At 40.5% G+C, this 26,576-nt stretch overlaps 2 protein-coding genes across 2 annotated transcripts in view; both read left to right on the top strand.

The window, feature by feature from the left end:
• Positions 1–21,749, top strand: part of nrg2b (neuregulin 2b) — a 56,614-nt gene extending 34,865 nt beyond the window's left edge. Inside the window, exons 4-12 of the mRNA XM_026330457.1 lie at positions 150–273; positions 7,270–7,328; positions 11,944–11,965; positions 13,258–13,362; positions 14,026–14,155; positions 15,199–15,326; positions 17,593–17,808; positions 19,219–19,402; positions 19,980–21,749. Coding sequence (XP_026186242.1) covers positions 150–273; positions 7,270–7,328; positions 11,944–11,965; positions 13,258–13,362; positions 14,026–14,155; positions 15,199–15,326; positions 17,593–17,808; positions 19,219–19,402; positions 19,980–20,456 — 1,445 coding nt within the window. The 3' untranslated portion in view covers positions 20,457–21,749. The remainder of the gene's footprint in view (positions 1–149; positions 274–7,269; positions 7,329–11,943; positions 11,966–13,257; positions 13,363–14,025; positions 14,156–15,198; positions 15,327–17,592; positions 17,809–19,218; positions 19,403–19,979) is intronic.
• Positions 21,750–25,214: 3,465 nt separating this feature from the next.
• On the top strand, positions 25,215–26,546 carry LOC113144593 (N-acetyllactosaminide beta-1,3-N-acetylglucosaminyltransferase 2). Its single transcript, XM_026330759.1, has one exon. It carries the CDS (start codon positions 25,215–25,217, stop codon positions 26,544–26,546), a length of 1,332 nt encoding a protein of 443 aa, XP_026186544.1.
• The last annotated feature ends 30 nt before the right edge of the window (positions 26,547–26,576 follow it).

Below are 26,576 nucleotides of genomic sequence, written 5' to 3'. Positions count from 1 at the left end.
GATCACTACAGAAATCCCAACGGTCTGTAGCATGGTGTTTCATAATATCTAGTATTAGGTTGCAGTAAAACCTAAACACCTTTTTATTTTAGCAAAGAGATGACAACTTTTTCCTCTGTCTGCTTCCTGTCCGTCTGTCCTCCTTGTAGTGACCACCACCACCCCATCTCCAGGTGTGAGTCACGCAAGGCGCTGCAACGACTCAGAGAAGGCCTACTGCGTCAACGGAGGAGACTGTTACTTCATACATGGTATTAATCAGCTGTCTTGCAAGTAAGTTGGTTGCTCAGTCAGCCCCCATCCCCTCAGTCATCAGTGCGTAGTCACTCCCCCCTGTCTCTCCTCCCTCCATCTCTCCCTCTGTCTGCCTCTCTTTGTCTCTGTGTTCTTAGAGACTGTGTTTGCTGGTCACTGCACCAGCTTGTCTTCTGTTCCCTGGTTGTGAATTCTCCATCATAAACACACCTACAGCAGCCCACCTAGCCATGCACCGTGTCTAAAGGGCAAGTTATTTACATTCAGTTGCCACTGTTAAAAAGGGTTTTATGCATCTTGAGGAGGCTGGCTTAAGATTGTGACTCTGAAATGTCCAAGTGCATTCAAAATTTGTTAAGTGGACCAGGAAGGTCACTTCAGTTTACAATGAAAATACAGCAACAGTAAGAGAAAGTTATAAAGAGGTGGGCAAATTGTGAGGGGTATTCAAATTAAATAAAGACATTATTATATATACTATATAATATTTACATTTCAGTGCACTATATTGGTGTCAATAAAATCTGATTTTAAATCATTTTTTTTAAGTTGTAACTATTCTAGATGTAATTTCACCAAAACTGATCAAGTATTTTTTCCACTTCTTAGCAATATGCTAATAGAATCCAATGGAAACGATTAGCATTTTCATCACAAGGGTCGATGGTGAAGTTTTCTGTTTGGTTTTGAGTAACGATGCAGGGTGATGCTCTTATGGTCAGTATTTATTTCCAAGCATTTTCCACCCAGTTTTTATGTTCTCGGATGCTTACCATGTATTTAAAATATTTCCAAGCACAGTGTTGATCACACGAACTATGCTGGCATGAAAAGCTGAGCAGGACGACCTGCTGATGTGGCGTATTAGCCGCTGTCTCTGCTGTCACCCACTCTGTTGGCATGCGACCATAAAACACCATATATGCTGAGGGCACTCAGTGAGACAAAGAGGACAGAAGACATATTTTAATTGTTTAAAAAATACAATGATGCAGACTGCCCTGAATTTTTACTGTTCAACTTATTCAATTATTTCTGAGGCAGCACAGTTTTAGGGTAAAGCGGGTCACAGATATTTTACAAAATATATTGCTTGCCCCTGTTAGCAGCTATGCTAGATGCTTAGCAGCCATAATAACAATATTGGTAATTCCTAATAGCTTTAACTGTAACATGCAGATGATAGTTTACCAGAAAATTAAAATTACTATAATGACCATAAAGGTGGTCCCAAGGTAAATAATAGAAATTAAACTGATAATCTGAAGATACTGATAAGTAGACAGTTAACACTGAAAGATCTACATATAGTGCAGCCAGTTTACTACTGGACTGTTGGAAGTAGATTTATTTTTATTTCTTCCTGACTTGCAAAGTTAACAACGTGCACGGGGTCATGAGGAAGCTGGCTACATAGCTAACTGTTTGTCAGAGGTGAAGCAGAAGCCTTGACCGCCGGACAGTGTGTTACTGACAGTGTCTGCAACAAGTTATGCAGCATTGATTATTCGTGCACAATCAGAATTTAATGTTATTAATACATATTTAATATCAAATATATTTAATGCATTGCCCATCTGGTTTAAAATTGTCTCCCTCTGATGCTGCAGAAACATAATTCTACAAAGCTACCAAATACACAACAGACTATATCAATTTCTTGCTGTTTATTTTCAGCTTTTTCTTTATGACAAGAAAGTAGAATTGCTGTTCAGAGCAGCCTATGTGTATTTTTTTAGACACAAACATGTTTAGACATTCGCCCATCAAATGTCTTCTTCCATGTTTTTCTCTTTTTCTCTGTGACTGTTTGTGTTACCATGTTTTGTGTTGTCTCAGTAGAGAGGCAGGATGAGCTATTTGATAGCAAGCTGGATCTGAGAATATTAGTAGTAGTGATGCTTAAGCTATTTCTGCCAATACAGACCAAGAGCAGTTAAAATAATTTACTGCTCATGCTACTTTTGTGTTCCTCTGGTTATAATTATTTGAAATAAACTGTAAACATATAATGCATCACTTCCTGTGAGTGGGAGGATGTCTTCCCCAAGAGAAGACCTAGACTGGCGTTAAGAAGAGTATGTACAAAAAAATGAATATTAGATGAATCACTGTGTAATTACAAAGGAAAAGTGAAAAGATCAATTATTCATATGTAAACGTCAAAAGGTACAGGACAATACAGACACAGTACCATAAAGCATCATATAATAAATAGGTCAATTTAGTGAAAATGTCAGTATTTTCCAGCACATTTGCGAAGTGATATAACATTTAAACCCTAGTGAGAATTTGCAGCTGCTAGTGTAGTAGTGGTGGGAAATGGTTTCATATTAGCAGGTATCGGTACAGTTTCCCTTTAAATGGTACAGTATGACTTTCAGCACAGCGCAGTGTTTGCCACCAAACCTCTGAGCTATGAAAAAAGCTAAAAAGTTCTTGTCTTCCATCAAGTGAAATGTATATTTTCTAAAGTGGAGGTTGTAATCTTTTAGTTCCACCAGCCCTACATACTGGGTCATTTTGTAGATGTGTAACAAACACTTCCCCTGACGGCGCAGATAACAGATGGTGTGTATGGTCATGCATGATCAAGGGCTTTTTCGTTATGCTTTCTGTACAATAGGATCTATCTTCTAGAAATCCATCCTTAGATCCTTGGGCGACTGTTCCAGATCTGCACTCTTTGCTTCCAAGTTTTTTTCATTTCCATCTCTCTGTCTGTCCTTGTGATATCCCATGCTTTTCCTTTCAACTCACTCTGTGCCGTTCTCTCTGTTTCTTATCTAATGTACCTTCTGGCCATTGCTGAAGGATAAATCAGGATGGTACAAATAGACATTAAGAGCTGTGTATATAGTCATTTAGGGTTACAAAATTTGCAGGACTGTACAACCTTCTGTTTATGATTGTGCTACATACGGACACACTGTGTATTTAAAGAAACTACAGCAAACAGCAGCAGACCAGCCAGCAGTTTGCAGAGAGTTACTGTAGCTTCTCAGTTTTGTCATCCTTTGTTGACCTGTCTGTTGGGGCCAATGGATAACAGGATGTAAATAAGACTGCTGTCTGTAGACTGTCTGCACTGCTTGTACATTTCAGAGATACAGTATGTAGATCCCCACTCTCACACTCTCTCTCTCTCTCTCTCTCTCTCTCTCTCTCACACACACACACACGCACACACACATAAAGACACTCCTGAATCTGCGCAACAGCAGCAAATCAGTGCACTGCATGACACTGTCAGGCAGCTGTCATTGGTAATATCCTGAAATCTGAGTTGCTTTTTGCAAGCCCCTTTTCTTTAGAAACATACAGTCTCCTCTCTCCTAAAGGGGAAAGTGATGCTACACAGCCAAGTGGAGTCTGTAGGTTGAAGTGGAGGACAGTGCATGCAAACATTCCCTCTGGCAAGCTGTTGACAGGGTCCTTTCAATCTGTCTTTTCTCTGTAAAGCTGTTGATATCTCTGATTCAAATTAATCTGAATTTGTTAGTAAACTCCAGTCTGACAGCCACCAGAGAATACTAGTTCCTGTATTCCCAGCTTTAGGCTGAAAATGCCAAATTTCCACTTGTGGATCAATAAAGTTATTTTAATCTAATCTAGAAATGCCATGGCTACTATTGATGCCTGAAAATAACATCCATGGTTGTCTGTTTTTTCTCTCTTAAATTTGATAAGCCTTTCTATAATGAATATAATTAAATGAATCACAGGTTTTACATTCATTCAGATGGTTGGAACAAAAGGTGTTCTGACTTTTTTTCCCTCTATGCTCATTCTCAGAGCTGAAATAACAGTACAGTTACCAGAAACAGGGAAAGCAAGCAGAGGCAGATAAAAAAGGGTGGAGAAAAGAGGTGAAATGAGAAACAGAGAGTGAGAGAAAAGCAAAAAGAGAAAAGAAATGATATACAGTAAAAGCTCTGCCAGCATAGGGCTGCTTCTGCTCCAAGTGTCTCCCACCTCCCTCTCTCTTTCTCTACTCTATTTATAACTCTATGGGAAATTGCTGAGTGGGCTTTTCTGAGGGTTTTTGCTGTAATTGATTCAAAATGCAAGTTGTCTCTTTAGTATTGAAAAGGAGGAGAAAAGGATAACCAGTCAGTTATATGGACAGTATCTGCATAAGGGTAAGACACAGGTTCTTGTGTTTTAAAATGTATGCATTTGTTAATCACCGTAACAAATAGAGTGAGGGTATTAAAGCCAGACAGCTTGTGTTAACCTGTAATGGAGCCACACCCATAGTATCATCAGTTGTGTGATTCTTCTAGATGTTCACTGCAGTTGGATCATTTTTACTACATCATGTCTGTCTTTCATTTGACTGCAGGAAAACCTTACCCATTATCAATTATAACAACAAAAAAATTAAGTCACTCATGCTCAGCTTGGTAAAATCCATGACACCCATTGTAACACACAATTGAAGACATTTCAGAATTTGAAGCTCTCTCTTAGAACCAAACTTTAGTTTTCTCAAGGATAAAAATTATAATGAGGCCATTAAATCTTAGGAGCTGATAAGAATTAATAAAAAGGTATTGTAGTATCAATACTTTGGATAGTACTATAAATACAAATATTTTGGACTATGTATGTGTCTAAAATTTCAAGTTGCTTTAATGCATTGAGGAGCATACTTGTTAGTTTCAGAGTTGTGGGTTTGATAGCTGATGCCAGAATATGAATCATACTGAGCCTGTGGTATCGCTGACAGCTTGCCACCCATCCAGAAACAAAACACCACATTCTGCAGCTGCATGTAAACTGTTGCTGTTATTTATGCCCAAGAAACACCAAAGCCTGTTCCAACCATTTTCACGCTCACACACTGTGGAGGGATGTCTCTCTTTCTGTGTGTGTGTGTGTGTGTGTGTGTGTGTGCATGCTCTATTACTTTTAGCTAAAACTGAAGATTTACCATTTTTGCATTTGCCATAAAGAAGGGGTTGGCAACTCCGTTCAAAACGAGGGCCACTGTCCTGCTTGTTTTGCCCGCCCTATCCATTGCTGATGCTGAGGTGTGTTCAGTCAGTCAGAAGCTGGAAGATACCATGTCAGATGTGGGTGGAGTGCTGCATGATTAAAGGACACAGCGCTTTGTTTTCCTGCTGGGTTTTTGCACCCCAAATTTCAGCTTCATTTAACTTTGACCTCAAACTATAGTAACCTAGTAATAGTACAGTATTAGTATTGTATTAGTGTTAATATATTAGTATTAGTATAATAATGCTAAGTCACATTCAAAGACGTGTTGGGTGGAGTACCAACCACAGCGACACTTTTTCACTGCATCACTTTTAAAAAGGCAACATACTGTATATCCCATTTTGTTTGTCAGTCGATTTGGTGGGTATATCACTATTCAGCAGCCTGCTGTCGCTTGTTAGCAGGACCATAGTTGTGCTCAGTGTGGCCCTGCACCCATTACTGGTCGGCTCAGAAGCTTGTTTTCATGCCACAAAGCTTTGTTATCATGGTTACATTTAAAGCCGCACACACCATCTTTATGCAAAAAATGACTTTATTAGGGTTGAAATAGTTACTTCCTTAACATTAAACTGGGAGTATATGTAATAATTATTAGCCTACTAGTAGGTGCAGTTTGTCTACTAAACCCCGTAAAAGAAACTACTACTGGAAGACATGACACCATCTGAATGGGCTGTGTATATTAATAACATAATGGATTTAGCACATTGTCCATGTCAGGTACAATGCACTGAAGCTACCAGCTATCAGTGACAGTATAGCAGCAGTGTGTAAAATGACTCTTTGTAATGTGAATATGGCTGCTGAGTCAACAGACTCACAGATAACTATCACTCCAAAGTTTACTCAGGCTAAAGGACATTTTTGTGTCGTCCAGCTCCGTGTTTTGGTTTTATGGCCCATAACTTTGCCGTTCTGGTTTACTCCCATAGCTAATGTCAGACTGTTTATATTATACACTTCCCGCTCAGCACCGAAGAGCAGGCAAACAAAATTAGAAACTAGCTTGTAATGAAGAAGAACATTTGCAGCTGAAGAGCCAAATATTTTCGGGAGTGCACAGCTAAATGAACAGTGACCATTGGACTTGCATTGAACCTCCTAAAAATTCCCAGAAACATGACTCTGTATTGATTCCTGATGAAAAGCTAATGCCACTCTATACCTCCTAAATGTGTAAGTAGACAATCACCGCTGTTTGTCTCATTGTCTTTATCGTAAATAAGTATGTTTGTATATAGTTTGTTGTATTGCTCCTGTTTGGCCAAATAAATAATATCAATTAATGTAGGTATATGTATTTACTGCCATTGCATCTTGTCAATCAGTGTTAATTACATGAGAACATCAATTTCACTGTGTATCAGGTTAGGCTGTGAAAATGATGTTGTCATGTAATGGTCACCCACTAAAATGAGTTTAGTTTGGATAAGGTCTAAAATACTTTTTTGACTTCTGAGGAAGTTTTACAAATATTAAATCTTAATGGTTTAAACAATTTCAATACACCAATACAAAATAAACATCAATGTAATGGACCTACAATTTTGCTTTGCTTCTCTATGTCATTGTGGTTTAGGTCAGGGTTTAAGATATAGATGCACTGAGGGAGAGTCAATAATCTACTGTGAGACATCTGTGAGTGAATATGTGTGTGTTTGTGTGTGAGAAGGACTGGAGGTTAACAACCTTTTGACCCCTCCTACTTCCTGTACCACCCTTGTGATTGTGATGATGCCTCAACTGTAGCAGTTATGTCATATTAATGGCGGTGATGTCATGGTATGCAGGTCATCTCGCTCTCTCCGTAGTTGGTGGACTGTGCTGTTTCTAATCCCTCATCTCTGCTCTCTTATGTCTCCCTCCTTCCCTTCCTCTCTTTTCCCTCTTCTCTGTCTTTGTGTTCCTCTCCTCTCTTTCCTCCTGTTTTATCCTCTTTCTTCCCTCTGTATTTTTAACCCCCTCATCCCCCTTTCCCCCTTCTGTGTCTTGTTTTCCCTCCATCAGGTGTCCCAATGACTATACGGGGGACCGCTGTCAAAACTCCGTCATGGCCGGTTTCTACAGTATGTCCATTTGCTCTTGTCTGTCTCCTTCCCACTGAGATGCTGCATGCTACATGGAGGGGTTGGACGGAGTGAGCACTGTGTGTATGTGTATGTGTATGTGTATGTCGATGTGTGTTTGCAAACCAGTTCTTAAGCTTCATGTAAGTTAATGTATTTTTGTATGTGAGTGTGAGCTTGCATGGTTCAGTGTCCATTCCTTCCTCTCCCGGTCTCCCCTGGTTCCTATGTGGTGCTTCTCTGGTAACCAGAAACACATATCCGGATATTTTACAATTTACACAGACAGTATTTTTCACAGTAGCTCATCCTGCTTGAAATCGTGTGACTGCTTGAAAATCGTGTGAAGCTGCTAGCTAAAGCCACTCAGAACCCCTAGTGTGTTATGTTGTCTCCTTGTATGTTTTAAAGTTCAATCATTTTAGGCTGCAAATTGCGCACAAAATAGTTATGTTGCATCTTGATCCAGAGAACACAAAAAGAAACAGAGGAGACAGAATGAACACAAAATGCAATAGAGGAGGTTAGAGTTATTTGCTTCTATTGCGAAACTTTGTCACTTTTCTCTGTAGATGGTCCATCAATGCTGCTTATTTTTCTGGCAGTAAAAAATATAGCAAAACAGTGTGGATAGCATTAAGTCTACACTCTATGCTGTACCCCTAAACAAAGAGTAAAAAAGAATTCATTGTTTTTACCTTTTGGAGCTGAGACAGGACTGACAATTGATGGGTTTCCATCAAGAACAATCTAAGTCCTTCTGATGTTTTTTGAACTCCGGCCAGTCATTAGTAGATAGAGTATGTATAAAATCCAAATAATTTGGCAAGTTATCAGAAATAAGATTTAGAGTTAGAGTGTGTTCAACATTTCAAGTCCTAAGGTAATGAGATCTGAAAGCATCACTCATGGTTATTCATCTGAGGGTCAGTACCTTTGTGATATTGATCCTCATATAAATTGAGTTTCTTGATTTCAGGAGATCAGGATAAAACCCACAGTGGTGAATATGATACTCTGTTTTATTTTTCACTCTGAGCATCTATGGATCATCCAGTTAATTCTGTCAGTATGGCATGTGGCAAAAGGCTGCTTAAAAAGGTTTTAGGATTGACTTCCAATATGCTCAAAAATACTGTCACACGTTCAGCTTTTGACCACAATGTCATTGAATTAAAGGAATAGTTTCATGTTTTTATGAAATATGTTTGATTCTCTCTGATTCACTATGAAAAAGCAGCCAGGATATGGTTAGTTTTGTACGGCCTAAACTGGGGGAAACTGCTAATCTGGCTCCGTTCAACGGCAACAGAGTCAGCCCAAAAGCACCTAAAAAGCATACTATTCAACACATTACTCTATAGTTAGTTTATTTACTCTAAGCTAACTTGTAAGGTACAATGTAATTTACATGTCTTAACCAAGGGCAGTAGCCTCCCATCATGCTGTTAGCCTGAGGTTATCTGGCGGTGTGTGGTGCTAGAAGGCAGATGTTTTCCCCTGTTTTCAGCGGTTATGCTACACTAAGCTAACAGTTTCCTGGCTCTAGCTTCAAATTGAGTGTACAAATGTGTCAGCAGCATTGGTCCTTCATCGATCATTCATCTAACTCTCACCAAAAAAACAAATATACAGATGTCCCAAAATATAAAACTATTCTTTTAAGTTAAAGGGATACTTATTGGCTATTTTTGGTCAATCTCCTGTGATTGCATGGCCAGTGACACACATTTTGTCCCAGTTGGCACGATCAGATAAGAGACATGCAGAAGTTTCAAAGATTCCTGGTTGTTTGGCCCTTCTATACTTTTTTTTATCCAGGAAGAGCCTCGCTCACCATTTGCCATGCCATGATCATGTTACTGTCCAAGCAATCACAGAGAAAAAACTGTGATGAAAATGAGCCTCTTTTTGTTTCCAGGGATTAAACACCGTTGCTTCATGCCATGTTGTCTTCCTTTGCAGTTTGTCTGCTGTGAATGTCTCCACTCAGAATAATGCTATATTTACACCAAGAGCTGGTTTTAACTCCTCAGATGTGATGCTAAATATAATGCCTGACCCCATCATTAAGGCCTGTCTACTTGCAGAAATCTGTGTGATGTTGTGCTTTTTGTTTTGCATCGTGATGCTCTCTCAGTCAGAAGAAACACCTTCTGTTGTTCTTAATCTGTCGTGATTTGTGATTGCCTGCTTTCCTCATGGTACAAACATAAAGCACTGTCATGTAGAGCAGTCAAGCTCAGGGTGGACAGGAGATTGGCTGACTTTTCTTTTCTTCATGGCCAGTAATGCATGCAAAGCCACTGAAAATGGGAATGCTGAGATGATTTCTCTGTACATCATATGAAAGGTTATAATAGCTGTACGCAGCAGTAGTGGGACAAAGTGCAATACAAGAGGTATGCTGTAATCAATACAAAGGCACACAATCACCATTAGTCAAATGAGTTACAGCACCCACCTCCATTTGCTGTGCCAGCCTCATCGACTGTACTGTGTCTTTATGTTGGAGAGTAACTCACTGCTTTTTATCGTTTTCTTGTTTTTTTTTTTCTTTTTTTCTTTTGTCTTGTGTTTTTTATTTTGTATTTCTGCCCAATGTTGTTTACTCCAGAAATGAGGTGTAGTAAATATAGCAGTAAGTGATGTGGCTTCTTGTCTTGCTGTCTTTGTCCGCCTGTCTCTGTCTCTGCATGCCTTTTCCTGCCTGCTGGCTTCTCTTTCCTTCTATCTTTGGTTTATTTTCTCCCTTTGCTTTTTGATCCTGTTTGATTCAGTTTTTTGTTTTTTTTTTTTGTTTTTTTTTTTCCTGTCATTTCTGGGGGTCACAGAGCTCAGGCTGTCTGAGTTGTCTGTCTGTTACTGGACGGTACATATGTAAATCACTATGGCTGACAACACTAATTAAATTATATCCTGGTTCAGCATATACAGGACATGAGAGTAATATATCTGCTCCAAAGTGGACATTACACCTGACCCTATGTGTCTCTTTTCTTTTACCATGACAACTTTCTGCGCTGGCAGAGCTTCTCAGAATTGAATTTATGGGTATGGACCATTATTATTCATTTTGCTGTGCTTAAAGGGTTTGCCAAGATCCTCTCACAGTCACGCATTATTGTGCCATCTTCTTTCTAAAACCAACAACTGGGGTCTCTCTCAACCTTTCCTTCTTTTTCTTCTGCCCACTAACCCAGTTTTAAGACATCTAACCTGCCCTCTTTGCATGCACTCTTATTGTAGTATGACAAATTTGGAAAACTAGACACACATATCAACTAGTAAAGATACAGTAATAAAACAAAGTGCAGAGGTGAATTAAATCACAATGTAATGGCCCTTAATACCAATCAAAGCTGTGTTTATTTGGACAGCATATCAGAGCAAAAACTTGTCCAAAAATCAGAGAATGTTTTGCATCACTAATAAATCCAAGTATCTGGCTTGTCGTCTGTGTTTTGGCAATGTGCACATTGGCTTCAACAGCCTGTCATATAAAAACATGCAAGCTATGAGTATTTTTGCAAAGCATTGCCAAAATCTAGCAAAAGGCCTGACCACATAGTCTGTCATTATTCTGCCCTTGATTGACTCAGTGTCAGAGTCAAGAGCTCGCCTGTCCTAAATCACGATTGCTGCTGGCTCCACTGAGCCAGCAAGCTTGCCTTCCCATTTCCCTTTGCTTTTCGGTATCAGTACCCTGTGACACACACACAATGTCGGGCTAAGGCTCTCGTAGGCTTGTCAATCCCTACAGACCCCCTTTATTTAGAAACTCTCCCCCTCCCTTCACTCGGCCCCTTTCCTCCCCTTCAGTGGCGTGTCTAGAGTCTTTTTTAGTGACGGAGAGGGAAAAAGTGAGGTGATGAATTATGTAAAGGGGACAGTTTTTGAGTCATCTGCCCCGTTTCCCACTGATCAGATTTTGCAAATGCTATCAATAAATTTAACTTTCTGATGCATTCTTCTTGCTCATTTTGAACAAACTCCATGAGAACCATAGCTAGATACACAGATATGCTACCAGTCAAAATAACTTTGATACCTATAAATTTCTCTTTGGTGCTACTGTGTTAAGTGGATAGTTTTAGTTATAGCCAAACTAAGAGAAAACATTGAAATTAAGGAATATTTGTGTTTGAGAAAGACATTGAACTGTCCTATTAACCTACAGGGACTTTAAATCTGCCGTAACCAACAATTCAAGGCCTTCTGTAATTCAGTTTTTTGTTAATAAGGGGGCAGTAAGGTCAGTCTTTGATTTGTGGGGACTAGTTTCTCTCTGGGCCTTTTTACTGGACACGTCCCTGCCCCCCTTTTAGCCCCCTTCCTCTCCCTCTGTCTATGTGTTTCCTCCTGCTCCTCATTCCTCATCATTTTGCTTTTCTCCTTTTATTGTTTTCCATGTCTCCTCATGTTCTCTTGCTGGTCCCTCTGACATTGTGTCGTGTGCACTTGCCGTTCGGACAGAGTGTTGCACCACAGCAGGCCCTGTAAGTCTGAATCAACTCAAATACACCAAGATGGTGCATTATTCCCATGGCTTCACTTTAAACCTGTTCATGAGTTTAATATAATGACATATAATGTGATCCAAATCTTTCCTTAGACCTATTCAAAGAAAAGTTCTCATTATGACAAAAAAGGTGCTGTAACCAACTTGACTCTGTCACCAACAAATCAAATAGAAATGAATGATATACTTTACTTGAAAGTAATTTTAAAGTGTGACAACATATCAATAACTTTATTAAACAATACTTATCTTTGACAGTAACTATGACACATTCAGTATACAGTCTTAGAAACTGTTACAAAAAACTAACACCATGAAACCGTGCATAGGGTTACACTATTTCTAACTGAAGCATCAGCCCATGGAAACCTTGTTTTAGTGTCTCTCTGTTGGTTTAGTTTTAATGTAACTCATTTTGCTGCAGTGACACACAAGTGCATTCCACAATGTTTTGACATCACAGTCGGGCGTGGTTAAAGGTGCAAATAAGTGTCCGATCACGCCCTACCAGACGTCTCAGAGAGCAGCAGAACACTGCTTCTCATCCTGGTGTTAAGTGACGGTGTCATTTGGAAGCAAATAAGGAATCAGGGATTAATGGTGTTTCTGCTAACAGAAAAGTAAATAAAAAATTTTAATTATTAAGTACATTTAATTTAATAAAAATGAAAAAATCAAATTCCATCCATAGAAGTGGAGTGGAGTTAAACTGAAAACAAGTTAAAACTTGTTTCAAAACACAGAAAACCTTGAACCAAGTCACCAGAGGGTGCATAAAATTATCTAAAATCATCTCTGAGCAGTTAAATTTGATAGTATGCATGTAAACACCAGTTCATATAATTATGCCAAATGAAAAACATACCTGCAATTTTCATCAAATGTCATTAGTCATGGTGAGCTTTGGGAATATCAAATCTTTTATTTTAATCCCAAGTCACTGTGGTGGTAACACTCTGAACAAACCCTTCTTCCCCTCCAGATCAACTTGTCTTTTTTTATTCCATTCACACAGGCATGTTGCATTAAGAGCCCAGCCACCTGTAGCACTACATGCCCATGGCCATCGTAAATACACTTGCATAGGGACAGCAGGAAGTGTGTGTCAGGATAGAGGCTCACTTCTTTGCATTTCATCATAATATTGAATTGTAGTAGCACTGTATTGTTGTAGTGGAGTTAAAATTGAAAGGCATGTGATAGAGCTAAAGAGTTGTACAGACAACACAGGGGATGGGATGGCAGCAAATAATATTAAGAAAACAGTTTCTGTAGTTACCATCAATGGAGTAGCGCTCATGCTGTCTGTGTGTGTACTGTTGTCTGTTCTGTGTGTGTCTGCAATACATGAATGTGTGCGTGCATGTGAACATGTGTGCGTTTGCACATGCACATGTGTCCATCCACAGAGGCTGAGGAGCTCTACCAGAGGCGGGTGCTGACGATCACAGGCATCTGTGTGGCGTTGCTGGTGGTTGGCATCGTTTGTGTGGTGGCCTACTGCAAAACCAAGTACGTGTCTTTGAAGGGAAGAAAAGTGGACCAAATAGTCAAATTAACCCACTGTGAGAAAAATGGAAATTCACTGAGGAGCTGTTTGGTTTCATGCTGCAGATCAGATCTATTATTGCTATGTTTATATATATATGTCTGTTTATAGAGAAATGTGTGGAAGGCAGTGATTTTTAATAAGGGATCACAAACTAGAAATGTACTGGTTAAATTTTCAACAATATACTGTATTTTATAATATTATTGGATATTTATTAGCTAGTAATTAAATCTGTCATATCAATAAAGTGAGGTTAAAAGTACAATATTTCCTTCTGAACTTTCATGCAGTAGAAAATAATTAATAGAAAATACTCAAGTCCAACATGTAGCTAGAAATTATAAAAATCTTCGCTGAATCTTTAAACTCAACTGTTGATCATGTGTGCGATATATTGCCTTGACCTTAAAATGATCACGTGATGAGTAGTGTCAGAGTAGATGTGTTTGTAATAGAAGTAATGAAAGCAGAATGAAGCTGCGTAATGAAAAAAGAGGGAGATGGGTAGGAGTGAAAACGGCGTAAGCAATTATAGTGAGTGGCAAAAATGTGTCAGTCACTATCTCTACACTAGCACTTTTGCCAGATCACTTAGTGTTCCTTCATCATCCCCGCTTGTCCAGGAAGCAGAGGAAGAAGATGCAGAGTCACCTACACCAGAACCAGAATCAGTGTGTGGAGCAGCCCAATCGCATGCTGGCCAACGGGCCTAACCACCCAGGGCCCGGTCCTGAGGAGATCCCCATGGTTGACGTGAGTCCAGACGACAGAGATACACAGCGGAGGCAGGGTATAGGTGATGCTAAGATCAGATTCAACTGATAAACTGGAAGTACGGTAAAATCATGTTGAGGTCACCTCATTACTCCAGACATACTCCAGATTTCCTCACTGGCAGAGCTGGTCTCTAGGAAAAAATAAATAAGTAACTTTCTTTTAAAAAATGCAACAGAATCACCTATCCAGATTAAATGTAAAACAGCGAAGTTAGTGGCAAAGAGGATAGGTTTATAATATCTCAGTTTTTACATTTTTTTTTAGCATTTGTCATTAAGAGTCATTTTTGGATTGGATTAGGTTTTGTTTTAGCATCTGGTATCCACATAACAGAAATACAGTACAACAATTGTAATTAATATCTATTCACTAATAGTCAGGCCGCATAAAAGTCCTGTTTTGTAAGTTCTGGTTGGACTTAGTCTTTCTATCAAAGTGCTGCTGAAATATAGCCAGCCATATATTTTTGTGCTTTTAATTAACTATAGCCTAACTGTCCTATAAAAAGGAGTTTGGTGTCAAAATGTTCAGAATCTTCTCAGATATGAATTCCCGATAAAGCAGGGACAGAAGAAGAAGAAAGTAGAACAAGCCGTGAACTGCAGGAGACCCACAGTGCTCCCTTCACGTCACTTCACTGAGTGACTTCATCTTTGCACTTAGATTTAACTCCATCAAGACATTTGTTTAAGCCTCCAAATGAATGTCTGTGTAAATAACCTGATCCACTGACAACACAGAAATAAGAAATATGGTGGCACGTAGCTGACAGATGTTAAAGAGAGGGCAGATAACACATACCACCCTGTTGGAAACACAATAGGTGTGTGTCAGCATGGGAGCAACAATGAAAACACAGCGGGAGAGAGAACTGATGAGCAGTTACAGTAGTTTCATACATATTAAGATATCATATTATATTTACATATATTTTGTTCATATTTATGATCAGTTTATGGTTTTTAAAAGAAGGATATTATAAAAGCAATAAAATGTATTTCTATGTGTGCTTTATTCAGTACATCTCCAAAAGTGTCCCTACAACAGAGTGTGTGATCAGCCACGGAGCTGAGGGTGCAGGCAATTATGCTGGCAGCCGAATGTCGACCCGCTCCCACCACTCTACCACTGCCTCACATGCTTCCAGGTATAGCCTACCTTACACTCACACACACACATGCATAAAAGTCAGCAAGATCTTACAGAGTCTGTTGGGTTTGGCGTTGGGAGAAATCTCAGACTGCTAAACCTGGTTATATAAAATGAAAATTGTCTTAAATGGCTAAGTAAGAACATGTGTTTTTGTAATATGGCGAGCAAAAACTTTTTGAAAACATCGAGTGAGGTGATTGACTTGTTCAACAAGTTTTAGATCAACTGAGTCACAGGGAGACAAAGTGTGAAATCACATAGACTTGCAGTGAAAATTTGCTACATTTACATCATAAACCCGTTTTAAGATGTTTTCACCACTAGAGGGCAGAGTATGAACTCAATGGAAACCCAAGCTTCAAACACAAGCTTTGTGGCTCTGGCTTCACATTTTGCTATTTGGCTAGTTGATTGTGAAACTGTCTGGCTGCTCTTCACAGCACCTGAAAGCACTGAAAAGCCAGACACTCCTGCCGGGATTCGAACCTGGTAATTCAACCTGATGTGACAAATGTACTATGGGAACACCACGTGATTTCTATGAATATAATCACCACAATGTTTACCCTACTCAACCTGCATGTAGGTTACACATTAAAAGTATCTTCCTATGACTGCTAATGTTGTAATAGCCAAAGAAGCAGCTACAACAATGTTCATAGTTAAAGCAACAGGAATAGCTATAGCCACGCCCCTAGTCTAATAGTCCAGCGTGCTACAGCCCCAGCCTGTTACAGTCACGTACAGCAGTCAGTCAGAATAAACTGGCTCTGCAACATCCTTAACAAAAGCTGCAAAGACACAGATTTGAGACCATCATATAATTTCAACCACCATCTCAGCACAACATAAGCAATATTCTGCTTAAGTAACCCAAATCAGATTTTTTTCCCTCCATGTGACTCAGATCTGATGTTTTCACAGAACAAACAAAATCAGATGTTTTCATATCAGAGCTATCTGTACTATAAGTGTGGTCAATTCATGTGTGTTTTTTGAAAATCCCACTTCTCATGCACATATGGCATGTGCTTGCAGACAGGATAAAATACACATGGAGGAGAGCAGCAACAGTAATGCTGGACAATATCGACAGTATAGACATAGCAGTATAGACATAGCATAACCAAGCACAGGACCATGTGCAATTTGACTGCTGCCCAAATTATGTTGTTATCCCTGTAATCATGCTTCTCACATAAGAGTTAAATCTGTGCAGGCGTGGCAGGCTCAACATAGGGAGTGTTGAAATTGGAATTAAAGTTTTTCAACACAACACAAAAGAGCAGAGCTGACAAAATATTAGAATTGATCTTTAAGGACAGTAATGTGAATGTAGTCAGAGTGACCTAATATCAGCTATTGTAATAAAATGTATATTACTACATTATGACTAGTCCTACTAACTAAAATATATTTACAGTTAAGATGACCTGACTGCTAAATTGTTGCAAAACTGTTGCCTGATACCTACCAGCTTCTATAAATCGAAGTTTAGGTTTGACTTTAACCTGCACCCATTACCTAGACAACCTGTAACTGGCTACAGCTGTGGCCTGGTAGGTTTTCTTTAAACTCATTAACCCATAATACACATTCTGCAAACACAGACCAACATGAGAAAACCAATTCCCGTACTGTTTGGCACTTAGCCTCTGGTTTATTTACTTTGTCTGGTCACCATGTCATGTTGGACAAATAGTGAAGAATCACACTGTGTTAAGCAGCACAGTTGGCTATTGATTGTCAGTGGGATCAGCAGATTTAGAGTGATTTGACTTTTTCATTAATATTTTGGCATGCAGCTATCCAGCTATATGTATTAGTTTGAGTATCTCTAACTTAAGATATCTGGTGACATCAAGTACTGATCCAGTTGTTCTCTTCCACATCATTAGGCCATGGGTTGCTGTTTCTCTAATTACTGATTTGGTGGCCTGGTCTGACTGTGTGATGGGAAACGATATAATGACATTCACAAAGAAAATTATTCATTGTTGATCAGTCACACCTTGCATAATACACAAACCAGATAACAGGGTTAACATTGACTCCAATAAAGATCAAGTGTGCTGGAGCAAGCATCCCTATTAAAATGATCACTTGATGCTGCTTTTAGTTTTTCTTTATTTAACAATGGCATGTGAACATTTTTGCAGTATAGCCTCATTACCCAACCTTCATTCCTCCTCTGCATCCTCCTGCCTCCTGAGTGCTGTTTTAGCATTTTGCACTTGCTCTGTTAACACCCACAACTGCAGACACGAGGAGCAGACGTGGAGCATGGAGCGAACAGAGAGTATGAACTCAGACTGCCAGTCAGGTGGGCTCTCCAGCTCTGTGGGAACCAGTAAGTGCAGCAGCCCGGCATGCATGGCGAGGAGGGCCGCCCACTGGGGCTGTACAGACACATCTGGACTGGGAATGCAGTATGGGGACTCCTACGACTCTCTAAGAGACTCACCTCACAGTGACAGGTAGGGGAGGTGTTAATGTGTGTGTGTAGCGACAGCAATGGTAAGTGGGGGAGGGAGAACTCTGCTTCTGCGTTGGCTCATGACTCTACAACACTTTTCCTTTGTTGCATTTTTTGTTACACCAGGGCCTTTCACTCTTTGGCTCCCCCCAGTGGCAAAAAAAACTTTTGTAAGTCTGAGGACTTCCACAGCCAGATACTGCTAACTGTAATAAGACGTTAAAAATCAGTAGTAGTAGTGGACCTAAATATGTAGTGGTAGTGAAGGCAATAAAATCATTCGAACATCTTAGCTCTCACTGATCTTTGTCCACCCTGTGTTCTTTGATTCATTACTAGACGTGAAGCTCAATTATCAAAGGGTCATTTAAGGGTCATAAATTTGGCCGTAAATAACTTTGCTTTCTACTTTGATTGAACCTTTCAATCAATTGATTGGACAATAATACAATACAATACAATAATGTATTTATTTGATATTGGACATGTATATGTATGTTTTCTCACATTAAAATACCTTCGAAAAGAACATGGCAAAAATGTAGAAGCTTGTGAGTCGAAAGAAATAATTTTATTATATATTCAAGGTGATTTGTCTGCACTGCATAAAAGCAGTGGTCATCTACTCTGTCTCCCTATTGTGCTTCCTATATCGTTTGAAAAAAATTTCAAGTTTATGTAGGGAGGATTTTAATGCAACAAATATGTAACTTTTGGCGAGATCTCTCCTTTGGAAAAACATCTCTCCTTTGGCAAAACTGTGAATTATACAGTGATGCTTTTTGAAATTCTAACTCTCAGCGATCATCATTGTCAGAAAGGTTCTGAATGTGACCCTGAGCCAAATGGCTGCAGTGTTTCCAACAGGTCAAAGACCTGCAAATCAGGTGGGCTGGAAACATTAACCTGTCTGCAGATGTGAATGTGGTTCCTACTGGCCTGTGTGGGGTGTGCTCCTTCTCTTTTCCAGTGCATGCTGGGAAGGCTCCAAACCCCCATGGCTCTGCAGAGATACAAGTGGTTTTAAAAACAGATTGATGGCACCGACTGACAGAGTGCCTGACACTGATGAGCTACTGTGCTGTCAAATTGAGGGTGTCTACATCAGAGAAGTGCATCCCATCCCCCACTTTTTTATCCCACTGATTTATCTGAGGACTACTGTTAAGGTCACTGGCAATCAAACAACATACCTTAGTGCCAAACAGAACTAAAAATGAAATGCACAAATGTAGCTCTTCAGCGAGGAGTGAATTCAATACCCTGCCCCCCACCAACAGTCGTGTTTTTTTCTTTCTTATTGCTTTGGTGAAAAGCAGCACAAACCAATTGGCAATATGATTGCTAGCTTTGATGTACTGTAAACTGTACATGTAAACTGTAATAATCTGTTGTCATGTTTTCCATCCAGGTATGTGTCGGCACTGACCACACCTGCACGTCTGTCTCCAGTAGAGTTCCACTACCCCCCTCTGCCACCCCAGGTGCCCACCTTCCAGATCACCTCGCCCAACACAAGTCACGCCCTCTCCCTTCCCCCTGCTGCTGCTGCCTACCACAGAGATGACGACCAGCCGCTGCTACGATGCCCTGATGTACGTCAGCAGAAATAATACCTTCATCCATCTCTCAACTTCCTTACCCTGTCTGTCGTATTCAGCCCCATTTGTTCCTAATCTTTAATCTTTAAAAATGTGTCACAGATATCTTTCAGTTTTTAAATGATTAATAACTTCTTATAACATAGCCACTGTAGTTTTGACTTAAGGTTAGTCAAACTGGAGTAAAGACTGTCTATGGTGGGGACTATTTTCTGTTGTAGACTAATACATATTTTTGTATTTTAGCAAGTATTCACAGCAGATAGAGGGTATTTTGGGGACTGAGTCCAAATAATCTGTGCCACCTAGTGCAATAGTGTGGCCCACTGATGTGTTTTTAACCATTTTTTGAGAAACAATGAGTCTCAGTGGCAATCCGCCATCATCTATATCTAATATATCTCGACTTCTTCAACCTGAGGGTTCAACACCCTGAGTTGTACACACCCTCCTGACATTCCTAGTTCCTACGAGCAATCAAACTGACAAACCTACACATTCAATATACAGACAGTTATGTTCAGTGCTGTTGCTGACTTTAACTATTCCTCCACTGTGTTGTCCATTTTAGGATCGAAGTTTATACAGGCAGCCGCGACGTCCGCGGCGACCCTACCTAACTGAGAGCACAGGAAGTCTACCGTCCAGCCCCTATCGTCTCCCTGATGAGGAGGCCTATGAGACCACGCAGGAGTATGCCTCTTCACAGGAACCCATCCGTAGCCAGCGCCGCCCACGACGCAATCGCCTCAATGGACACATCTCTCAACGTTCGGCGGGTCTACGGGACTACAGCTCACAGAGCTTCAGCCAATCAGAGGAGGAGGAAGAGGAGGAGGAGGAAGAGGATGCTCACGGGGAGAGTACGCCTTTCCTTAGTATGCAGAACATGAATGTGGACCCGCCTTTAACCACCCCAGGTTTCCGTTCGTCATCTGGTGTGGAAACACGGACTCATCGCGGGCTGAGTCGGCCGGGGACACGCAGCAATGGACAGAGCAGAGGCTCTCAGTCACAGCGCTCAAAGGCTGACAACATGCCCCTTTAAAACTTAACCTGCCCTCAGCACCCACCCATACACCCCTGCCACCCCCAACCCCTCCACCTCACACTCTCCTACACACAACCAGTGGACTAGAGACCTGCACCTAGGAGAAATATTTTTATTTTGTATAACAGACAGATATTCTAAACAAATGAAATATTTATTTTCATTTCAGCAAAAATTGTCTACTGGCTAACAGCAAAGACTTTTTTTATAACGGGGGGGAATATTTATATAAGTTTTTTGATTTACAGCATTATGAGAGATGAAAAAATAAGAGAATTACGTGCCAATTTTTTCACGAGTTAGATAAATAGAATAATATTGTGGTGCCTTTTGCTGTTTGCTGAAGTTGGAGGTCCCATTGAGTTTTTGTAGCCTTTCTTATAAAGACTCCTCGTTTTTATAGAGACCAACCCTCTTCCTTCCTTTTGCTTTGTTTGTTTCTCTGATTTGGGATCTTCCTCTTTTTGAACTGTGATCTGATTATGTCATCATGCAATATTGATTCCTCCTGTGTAAAAGGTGTCTGTTTACATGAATATGATCCACGCGATGCGCTCGTTTCACAGGGACATTTAGCCACTGACGCAACCAGACGAGTAGGGTAGTTTTCTTTGATGATTTTTGGGTGAATCTTTCCAGATTAACACACATTTATGTCCTAGTTCTCTACTTGTTAGTCATTTGTTGTTATTTCTGTGAGAACAAGATTGTTAGGGAGTTGTTGGGAATGTGGCTCCAGATTCCTGTGTAGGTGTTCAGGGTGCTGCCATGACGGTGGTGGTTGCAGTGCGCGTGTGTGTGTGTGTTTCTGCGTGCATATGTGCATGCCTGTATGTACACTTCATGAAGTCCCATTTCGTTGGCGCCTTTGTTCACCTTTGAGATTGTGGTTTCTTGTTTGACTGACATGCTCCTCACACCAATCCTCACGCTGCCAGAAGCTCCATTGCACTGTAAGAACCTCCCTCCGTGAGCAGTCATTGGCCAGGGAGCTGCCAATCCAAACCGAACCTAACCAATCCAGTTTTAATCCAGCCTGACTCTGGCCTCCCGTGGACTGCCCAGCCCGCCCGTTTCCTATGCCAGCAGCTTAGAGCCGCACTGTGTCTCAGGACTTCCTCATCACATCACAGCCAAAAGACTCAAGACAGAGAGAGCACGTCATCTCAGTGACAGTTTAGTCCACAGGCCAGATCCACATCTTCTCACTCTCCTTCCTGTCCGTCCATCGGGTTTGTTGTTGTGTTCACTTGTGGCCATGATGAAAGGAGCTTGGGTAAAACCTCTTGAAATCAGAGCAGAAATTCAGATTTTTTAAAATTTATTCAGAAGTGTCTGTGTGTGTGTGTGTATATATATGTGTGTGCTTATGTGTGTGTGAGTGGGCGTATGTATAGCTGTGCATGGGTCACAGTGATGATGATGAAAATATGATGTGTGGAGACCACATCAACTTGTGTTTGCTCTGATGCAGGGGTGTAACTAGGAATTACAAGCCCCCTGAGAGGAGGATATCACTCTGGGTTCCTTCTTTTTATCAGCCCTCTCCAGCTATGGGCATCTAGAATCACCATCACTTTTCACCACATTAGCAATGCCACTGCTCTGATGGGAAAAATTGCTTGCGGGTTGCCGCATGCAGGTTCACACTGCTGGAGAGCAGGTTTCTGAGTTTGCTCTATTTTTTCTTTAGCTCACAGCCAAATGATGGTATATGATAATACTGATTACTGCATCCTTGATTTGAATTCTTATACTTATTCTTATACTTTATTGATTGAACTTCTTTTGCCAGGTCATATTGATTGAATGATCTGTGTCTGTCTCTGTCCCCTCCATTGACCCTCACCTTCATGACTTTCTCACCCCTTTATTAACCTTCAGAAGCAACTAGTGGATGAACTTAGGCCCCATCTCTGGACAAGTTTACTGAACAGCACACTAACAGTAGACTGATCATGTCAGCAACTCTTCCACAGATATACATTAAGTTTTAGAAACCCTTTTATCAAGCGCACTGAGGGAAATATTACTGTGTCCCAATTAGACTTCATTTTCAATGTGTAGAGTTTTTTTTTTTTCTTTTTTCACACAGGAGATGCATGGATCACAGAAATGGAAAGTATCTTAAAAATGACAAACAGCCCCACAGATTTAGGGGAATCATAATAGAAATATATAAAAACATTACTTGGGCCCACGGCCCAGAGGCCTGGCTAGTTTTGTCTTATTATCACTGTAATCAATCGGGGATTTGCAATCTGGAAATACTGCAAGTGAGGGTAGTGTGCTTTTAGAGATAGATGACTTGTTAACACCCCCTCCCACCCTATTTCTCTTCACCCTATGTACCCCCTTACCCTCTGCGTAGACACACACACACATTTCACACACATACATATCAACATCAGACATAATGAAGCACACACTGAGACGCACACAAACACACAAACCCTTGTATGACACACTCGCCCACAAGGCCCTTCCATGTTTGTGTTTGTCAAGCAGTTTGCCTTTGTCTTTTTAACTTACCGACTCCCTCTCTTCTCCGCCTCCCTCCCACCTCCCCCTTTTCCTCGATTCTCACCCCTAACTGCTCCCACCCCACCCCCCTCCACGCATGTCCTAGTGGTACTGGTAGTTGGGTGCATGGAAAAAGCAGCAAGCAAATCGTTTTTCCATTCGGTGAAAAAATAAAAATGTGTCTTCATTTTAACATTCAGCAATAAATCCCCTTCTCTTCATGTCCATCATTCTTGGAATATGCTAGAAGATTTTTTGCAAGTTTTATCAAAAACATATTACTTGTAAAAAGAAGAAAAATCCAAAACCACCCCTTCATACGAAAAATAAAACTTTATTCCTACCATTTTGAAACAGTCCTGTCATCTTTTGCTCTGAAACCAAAACTGATGTTTCTTGTTTTTTATTTGGAGATTTTTAGATTCTGGTATTACATCTTTATTTAAACAAAGCATTAGTGCTAAACTCAAAAAGCCACAAGTCAGAGGTGCACATGTACAGTAAAAATAGAAGCGTCACAGTAGCCGATTGATGTCTATAATTTCATATGAATAATGGCGTCCTCTATGTATTAATTACTGAACATAATTTATGTTATACACAGCAGGTACCTATAGTCTGTGGTATAGCAGTCTGAACCAGGTATGTTGCAATCAAAGACACACACACACATACACATAAGTTAACATGTGGTTACAATTTCAAATGTCATAGATGCTTGAAACAGTTGAAATAAATAAACACTGAAGACCAGCACAATATTACTGGTCTCTACCCTTATATGTATACCTGTACATTGTCTTTGTAAGGACCATTTTAAGCATCATTCTAGCAGAGTGAGGCCATTTGGGCAAAGTAAGGACATTTTAGCTGGTCCTCACCTTTTCAGACTCCTCTTTGAGATTTAAGACTTAGGTTTAGGTTAGTGTTAGGGTAAAGGTCTAGGGACTACATTATGTCAACGAGTGTACTCAAAGATAGAAGTGCAAAAATGTGTGTGTGCATAGACATCTTTCTGTTGTGGGGACACATTTTACTCTGATACCATTCTTGTGTGAACATTTTGACCTTTTGTGTGGACATTTTAGCTGGTCCTCACAACTTTACATGTTTTTTTGAGGGTTAAGACTTTGTTTTAGGGTTCGGGTTAGCGTTAGGTTGAGGTTAGTGTTAGGGTCTAGGGAATGCATTAGTGAGACATGACTGTGTATATGTGTGTGTGTGTGTGTGTGTAGAATTGACACTGTCTCCAATTAGTAGATAAAATAAAATTAATTATGGAATATATTTGTGCCACACTAACCTAACTCTTAGCTAGCTGACATCAATTAGTTTGAAGCATTGAAAGCTGGGAAGTGTACCTTTAGTTAAGGTTATGTCTATTTGTCTCTTCTCATCTTAGCTATTTGACCTGCTGGCTGTCAGATGTCAAGGCTCAGAAATGATGACACTTTGCTGGCTTACTTGCTAGATCTTCAGCTAACCAGTTTATTGCAAAACAGCCACCAAACCTGTTCTGAACAACTTTTCCTCCAACACCACTATTGTCTTTAAGCTGAGTTTGTATTTCTCCGGTCTCATACAGGACCACCACCTTTACCTATCAAAGCACAGGAGTATTCAGTGAATAGGGGAACTTTCACCTAAAGGAGGTAAGCAAAGCCAGCTGCTGATTATTTATATTTCAGCACTCTAAGAGGAGATGATTCCATCTTGTAAATGACATATGGTATGTAATGTAATGATGTGTATATATAATTAAATACAGTAAGATAATTGTTATTGTCATTGCACATTCTTGACCTTGTGAACAGTCGGTGGAATATCAGTTTTACCACAATGTCCATTTAGTAGCTGATCTGGAGTTTTTAAGCATATTACACAATCTTTTAAGGTGGATATAGTTAGCCCAGTTTTCGTGGTATTGTAGAAGTGCATGCTCCAATTGCCAAATTCTATCTGCTGATGAGGATCATGTCATACAATCAAAAACCAAAGAACAGCTACAACAGTTTATGGACCTTTTGGTGAGCTTGTTTTGTCAACTTTTATATTTGTGGTCTTTTAATGCTTTTCCCTGTGTTTGTCTGCCTCAGTCTGACTCCTCCTGCCTCCCTGTCCATGCACACTCTAGCTTTGGGTTACTGTGAAATATTTCATGTGTTTGGGTCCTGAATTACAAATACTTGGGATCGGTCCCACCTAACATGTTGTTTGTGCATTTGCAGTTGGATGGCACGGTGTTACTGTCTTTGGCGTCGCGTGCTTATCTGTGTGTGCACCCCATGCATCTGCCTGGCCCTGCTGTTTGTCTATGCTGGTGTCACACTATTTATGACCATGAATAGTTTAAAAACAGCAGAAATCATAGTCACAGAGAGTGTCCCAGGAGATGTTTATTTTGTGGCCCCAGGAGCACTGCCCAACAAAAACTTTGGCCCAGTGCCTATAACTTTCTGGGAGCGACACCCATTTAAAGGTGCCATTTGGAATATTCTCCAGCTAGCCGTTGACCACCATTTCAACCCCATACTGCACCCGCTTAAAGCCAACAGGGAAGCTGACGACGATAGTATTTATGACTCCATACTGAGGCAAAGTTTTACTGAAGTTAATGACCTGGACAGCATGAGAAGAAACTTTGACAAGCTACCAGAGGAGCTGCAAGACTTTGTGAGCCACATGCAAAGGAGGGACTATCCAACACTCATCCAGCCACCTGGAGTATGTGGCGCTGGGGCAAAAGACGAGAAGAAGGCCCCTCTGCTTCTCCTGGCCATCAAGACAATAGAGTCGAACTTTAAGGACCGGCAGGCCATTCGACATACCTGGGGTCAGGTGGGATGGGTGTCAGGGCTGAGGCAGCGTGGCAGCAGAGACGGTGGAGGATACATCCGCAGGGTCTTTTTGCTAGGCAGAGAAAACTCTGAGGAGGTGGTTGTGAATTTTTCTGACATGCTGCAGATGGAGAGTGCACACTATGGAGACATCTTGCAGTGGGATTTCAGGGACACATTTTTCAACCTCACCTTGAAGGATGTGCTGTTCTGGAGATGGTTCTCCAAATTCTGCAGCCAGACTCTTTTTGTCTTCATGGGAGATGATGACGTTTTTGTCAACACCCTGAGAATTATAACCTATCTTGAGGACCAGCTACAGAAACCACAAGCACACAGGATTATAAAAAACTTCATGGTTGGAAATGTATCAGGTACAGGAATACCCAGCCAAGTCAGCAAGTCCAAGTACTTTATACCAGATAGCTTCTACAAGGGCCTCTATCCCATGTATGCAAGTGGCAGAGGAGTCGTATACTCAGGTCTTTTGACCAAACGCCTACACAGTGTGTCTAAAAGGGTTCACCTGTTCCCCATTGATGATGTTTATGTGGGGATGTGTATGATGCGGCTTAATGCCTATCCCATCCACCACCCTGCCTTCCTCACATTCGACTTCTCTAAAAAAGAGACAGAGGAGCAGTGTTCGTACCGCAAAAACCTGCTGGTCTACAAATGCAACTCCAACCAGTTAGTTGAATTGTGGGCTGAAGTAAACGTGACATAGGTGTAGTGTTGGGATGTGCCTCTAAAGGAC

This window comes from Mastacembelus armatus, chromosome 10 (assembly GCF_900324485.2).
Source record: "Mastacembelus armatus chromosome 10, fMasArm1.2, whole genome shotgun sequence".
NCBI classification, from domain to species: Eukaryota; Metazoa; Chordata; class Actinopteri; order Synbranchiformes; family Mastacembelidae; genus Mastacembelus; species Mastacembelus armatus.
The sequence above is the reverse complement of the archived record's forward strand: the minus strand, read 5'-3'. Positions and strand labels throughout refer to the sequence as shown.